This window comes from Populus nigra, chromosome 19 (assembly GCF_951802175.1).
Source record: "Populus nigra chromosome 19, ddPopNigr1.1, whole genome shotgun sequence".
NCBI lineage: Eukaryota > Viridiplantae > Streptophyta > Magnoliopsida > Malpighiales > Salicaceae > Populus > Populus nigra.
In genome coordinates this window covers 7249226-7255433 of record NC_084870.1, presented here as the reverse complement: position 1 = coordinate 7255433, position 6208 = coordinate 7249226, and the positions used below count along the sequence as shown (strand labels likewise).

Here is a 6208-nt window from a genome sequence, read left to right as displayed (position 1 = left end):
TGTGTGTACCAGATCAAGTATTTATCCAAATTGAGGGGAAAAGCTATTTACTCGAAGGAAAAATCTTTCCAATATTTCAATTAATAATTACTTCACTTCTTTTGTTTTTAAAAAATAATTAAGTGTTTCTGACTATATAATATATTTACAGAAAATGAAATAATAATTCATGGAAGATAATAACTCATGAAGGAAAGTATGGCCCTTGCTTTGCATTTAGACTTCTGATTCAAGACGCCAAGCCATCATGGAATGATGTTGCGGGTTAGACCATCTGCTGAACATTTACTGTATTTTATGCTTGAAGGAACGTGCCTGATTAAAAAAAGGAAAAAAAAAAACCAGAGGTTGCTTTATTTGTTGGAACAATTGGGTCTTAGATTCTTTAAGGCAGCCCTTAGGTCTATTTAAGCATCATCCTTCGCTGATTTTTCCAAACTCAACCTTCACTTCTAATACTTGTGCTATCCTTTGCTTCTCTTCCTCACTTCCATTATCCTTCGAGGGAGAGATAAAGCAAAAAGGCACAAAATGTTGGGAATTGGGTTGGTCCTTGTAGCATTTTTCGTCATATATTACACCCATTTGCTTATTAAATGGAAATACCCAAAAATTAATGGCGTTCGAGTTCAACTCCCTCCTGGTTCTATGGGTCTACCTATCATCGGAGAGACCATTCAGTTACTTATTCCAAGCCGTAACTCCATAGATATTCACCCATTCGTCAGGAAACGAATCCAAAGGTAACATGGGAGTATATATATATATATATATATATATATATATAACATGGGAGTGTGTGTGTGTGTGTGTGTGTGTATTTATTATATGTTGGTCTGGTTTGATTGTCCCATGATCAGCCTCTTATAGTAGGCAAGAGTGTAAATCCTTCATAAAAAATTCTCTTTCCTCTTCAGGCAATGGATGCCTGAGCTGCTAAAAGTTTTGCTGGTTTTCTTTCATGTTTTCGATCATAATTGCAGGTCTCTGTGCTAGTTGTCACTCTAACATGCAAATTACGCCATGTGTACTAGGTGCTAGCTAGATTTTTCATGTTTTTCCACGAATTACATCTCATTTAGATTACGATATCACATCTCCTTTTGTCCAAGCCAGTTTGGGGCTTTCAGGCTACTGGTCTTTCTTGACCTTCGGTAGTATCTTTGGCTTATGCCTAGTTTCATAAAGTTTTGGACGTCTGATTTTGGAGAGTTTGAAAATTAAACTGCAGAACTTGGTTAAATATTTTGGTCTCCATTATTTCTCAAAATATTACGATTTTGTTTTAATTGAATCACTTTATTTAACTTATGTCGAAGCCTGGAACTGAATCAGAAATTCAGAATTTTCAAGTCCCACTTAAAAAAGAGCTAGAGGAAGTGTTACTTAGCTTTTTTTTCCACAATTTGTTCTGAAATGGATTGCATTTATTTTTTCAAGAAATGGAACGCATTTCTAAATATTTGGTCTATATTCCGTTTTTTATAATGCTAAAGATATAGCAGCTAACATCTTTGTCACGGCTAACTAATATGATAATCTTGGTCTATATATATTTCATTGTTTTTGAACATTCCCTTGTTCCAGGTATGGGCCCATTTTTCGGACAAATCTGGTTGGAAGACCAATCATAGTCTCAGCTGATCCTGAAGTCAACAAGTACATCTTTTCCCAGGAAGGCAACTTAGTGGAGATGTGGTATTTGGACTCCTTTGCCAAGTTGTTTGCATTTGAAGGTGAATCCAAGGTTACTGCGATTGGTCGTGTGCACAGATACTTGAGAGGCATTACTTTGAATCACTTCGGTGGTGAGAGCCTGAGGGAAAAGATGCTTCCTCAAATTGAAGTCGCAGTAAACAATAACTTGTGCCAGTGGTCCACTCAGGGACCTGTTGAGGTTAAATCATCTATTTCACGGGTAATTAATTACCATTTTCACTTAGAGCTGCTATGTAGAATAACATTGCAAATTTATCATATGGATCTGATATTCCTCACATGATTCACATCAAGTGAGATGTAGCCTTACTAGCTTGTTTTTCATGGGTTCGAAATCTAAACCTCACTCATCAAGTGAGATATACAATTGAGTTGCGAGGCTTAGCAAATATTTAATTACAGCATTGTTTAATTAGTTGTTTATGCTCTTGATTGACTCGGCTTTCTGGCGTTTTGTAGATGATTTTCAACTTCACCGCGAAGGTTGCATTTGGTTATGATGTTGAAAACTCAAAGGGGGAGAAAATTGAAAACTTGCCCAATTTCATCAAAAGTCTCATGTCCTTTCCCTTGAATATTCCTGGCACTACATTTCACAAGTGTATGAAGGTAAGGAGGAGAATATTTGTTAGAATTTGAAATTTCTTTCTCGGAAGATTCTCAGTAAATTAATCAACAAGCTATATTGTTTAATTACCATCCACTCAAATTATTACGGATATTTCGTAAGAAAAACTTACCTCCCCGAAAAGTAATCACCACACATCTCTTTATTTATCCAGGACAAAGAGAAGATGTCGAACATGGTGAGGCATATAATAAAAGAGAGGTTTAATTCTCCGGATAAACGTCCTGGAGATTTTCTTGATCAAGCTATTAATGATATGGCATCAGAGAAGTTTTTGACAGTGGATTTTATTGCTGAACTCGCTTTTGGGATTTTATTCGCCGCCTTTGAATCTGTGTCGACAACACTAACACTAGCTATCAAGTTTCTTGCTGAAAACCCTCTGGTATTAGAAGAGTTGACGGTACGTGTATATAATAATTCCATAGAACCAAATAAACCATGCAAAGTTCTTACTCATTATAATGAAAAAATAAATCCATGTTCTAACACTCGTAATTTATTTTCCAGGCCGAGAATGAGGCAGTTCTAAAGAAAAGAGAGAATCCGGATTCCCTGCTGACATGGGAAGAATACAAAGAAATGACTTTTACACAGAGCGTTAGTACCCTAATCTCACCTGTTAAATTAATCTTCCTAAGCTTCAAGTATTGAAATGTTATTTGTGTTTCTTGCTTGGACGTGTTTTCAATGAACAGGTCGTCAACGAGACGCTTAGGTTGATGAATATTCCACCTGGTTTATTGCGAAAGGCTTTGAAGGATATTAACGTCAAAGGTAGGCTATCTCTCTTAATTTGTTTTCTCTGCTTTCAATATTAATTCTTTGACTTGATTGGTTTAGCATTTTATGATCTTCACCTTCCAGGATACACAATTCCGGCCGGTTGGACTATAATGCTTGTTACGCCTATTGTTCACCTGAATCCTGAAACATACAAGGATCCACTAAAGTTCAATCCATGGCGCTGGAAGGTGTGCCATTTTATCATGAAAAGCTTTCAGGATAAAAACAAAACAAAAAACGGAAATCCATGTCTTTTCAAGAGTTTTGAATATGTTGCGCACGAGTCCTGATTTGCTGATTTTTTTTTGTATTGTTTAACTGAACCTACAGGATCTTGACCAAGTCACTCTTTCCAAGTCTTTCATGCCATTTGGTGGAGGCACGAGACAATGTGCTGGGGCAGAATTCAGTAAAGTTTACATGGCGGCCTTCCTCCATGTCCTGGTCACCAAATATAGGTATATATATTTCTTTTTTTTTTTGAGAAAAAATATAGCCTACCATGGGTATCGAGAATCTAAGATGATTATGCTCCTGTTTATTAATGTAACAGATGGACAAAGGTGAAAGGAGGACGTATCACTCGAAGTCCAATTTTATTATTCCCAGATGGTGTTCATATTCAGGTTTCACCAAAGCATGATTCAATTCGCAGAGCTTGATTGAAAAATAAATGAATCTCCTGTTTATTGGCTTGTCGCAATGTTATGTTTGGATAGATTAACAAAGCTATCTATCAATCTATATGAAACGGAAGCAAGTTCCTAATTTAATTCCATAAGTGTTCTCCACGTGTTACTAAAATGCTTTAATTTATTTATAAATAATTTCTTAAATTACAAAAAAAGAGTAAGAATTTAAATTCAAATCATAAACGTTTTTAATACTTTCTAGTCTATATATATATATATATATATATATATATATATTCTAGAATATTTTGAGGGTAATTTTTTTTCATCGTTATATATGTACGTAGAGGATATTTATGTTGAGATTAAGGGAGTCTTCGGCATATTGATCATCAGGCCAAACTTGATTGTTTACTCTATGTGAAGATTTCAAAACTTTAAAAAATCACGTTATGGGATTAAAAATTTTATTTTTTTTTGTTAAAAATTAATTATTTTTTTTTGTGTTTTGAATCATTTTAATGCATTGATCTCAAAAATAATTTTTTTAAAATAAAAAAAATATCATTTTGATATATTTTAGCATAAATAATATTTTAAAAAACAATTATAACCACATTATCAAATAAGAATTTCGTATGGTCGACCAGCCAGCTTGACGTTAATATTATTTAATTCAATTATTCATTCTTTTCCCGGAGGCAATTTTTTTCTAATGAATTTTAAATTTTTCAAACTTTATGTTTTGAAGAGCGGATCAGTAGATTATTAGTTTTTTCTGCAACATGTTAAAAAAAAAAAATGGGAAAGGAACATTTTGGTCCCTGAAGTATATAATTACTCAAGATTAGGCTCTTAAAGTGGATATAAATTAACACGGCAGATTTTGAACAAGGCGTCAATTAACGTCTGAGTTTCCAATAGGTTTGAATATTTCATATACATCGTAGCAGCAAGAATTTTAGATGAAAACGACATAAAAAAAAGGAGATTGATATTTGATGAATGTGATTAATGCAGCAAGAAGGGTTTAATTTGTCTAAGTTATTAACACATAGTTAATACTGATTAACGGCATAATTAATGAAACAGGAAAGATTTTTATTGATTAGTGGGATAGGGAAACATGGGAAAAAAACAGGATAAGTTGTAAATTAAATTCTCTTTAATTTAGAAAAAAAGATGTTGGAATAGTGTAACGCTTTATATCCATAGTCTAAACTAATTAATTTTAGCTTTGTATGACTCATTCTTTCTACAGACCAATAAGATACTAAGAAACCATATAACTCAGTTGGGAGAGGAAGCGTATGTATAATACTGTCATAAGAAAACATAACCCACAAAATTCATTAATTTTGTTTTTTTTTAATGTTTTGTTTTCATAAAAGTCCTTTTCTTTCTTATCCAATCAAATGTTTTTCTTTTCATGTAGTTCCTCATTTTTCCTTTTTCAAGTGCAAGAAAACAAAGCAAAGGCATAACAAAGTTCTCCAAAAAAAATAAAAAAATAGATTTTACCACAGCAGCCTGTAGCAAAACATCTAATCCAGGAGGAGGATAACTTCAAATCTCCATAATAGATATTTTAGACTCTCCGCACATTGATTTTTTTTTATAGCATTTTAAGAGTTTGATTATGATTGTTTTTTAAATGATTTTTTACTTGAAAATAAATTAAAATAATATTTTTTATTTTTTAAAAATTATTTTTGATATTAGCACATCTGAAAACACCAAAAAATATTAATTTAAAATAAAAAAATAAAAACAATTTATATTTTTTTAAAAATACTTTAAAACATAAAAAAAAACAAACAACAACTTAAAAGTACCAGAAAATTTTAAAGATGAAGGAAGTAGATGATGAGCTTGTACAACAAGTCCTTTTTAATTAGGTAATGAATCCTCCGATGATTAAATTAATAAAATAAGAGAGGAAATGTATGTGCCCTTAAAGGCCTACAATCTCCGATAATAACATGTCACCATAAAAGACTTAAAGGGACGTTTTCTAGATAACTAGCGAATATTTTTATATATCTTCACCCTTTATTTTGCCGGGTCGGATTCAGTTTAATGCATTTTTAACTTTGAATCAGACCTAGTCCGGCCAAAACAGTGGAGACATGCTTCACTGAACAGTGATTTCTCCCACACGAGATGCAGCAAAATGCTACTTCTACAAAACCCGCGGCACAATTGTAAAATTGAGGGGGGTCCTACCAACATAAAATACTTTTTTCTTAACCGAACGGTAATATGTGTGGCTACGAGTGAATCTTATCTGTAGCTACACTACCAAACACTCACTAAACCAAAGTTTTAAGGGTAAAAATAAATAGCTGATTGGTTCCTTTCTCTTATCCTAAATTTCCTTATTTTACAGATGAAGGGCAACATTGATAATATGAGCTTTCTTAAATTAGTTATTCTTATTAGA

The 6208-nt window shown here is 32.9% G+C and overlaps 1 protein-coding gene across 1 annotated transcript; it reads left to right on the top strand.

Annotated features, from left to right (window-relative positions):
* The first annotated feature begins 432 nt into the window (after window positions 1–432).
* Window positions 433–3906, top strand: LOC133680587 (beta-amyrin 16-alpha-hydroxylase CYP87D16-like). The gene is made up of 9 exons (XM_062103604.1): window positions 433–743; window positions 1588–1918; window positions 2179–2328; window positions 2502–2750; window positions 2858–2947; window positions 3046–3124; window positions 3215–3321; window positions 3464–3591; window positions 3687–3906. Exons 1-9 carry the CDS (start codon window positions 532–534, stop codon window positions 3793–3795), a joined length of 1455 nt encoding a protein of 484 aa, XP_061959588.1. The 5' UTR covers window positions 433–531; the 3' UTR covers window positions 3796–3906.
* The last annotated feature ends 2302 nt before the right edge of the window (window positions 3907–6208 follow it).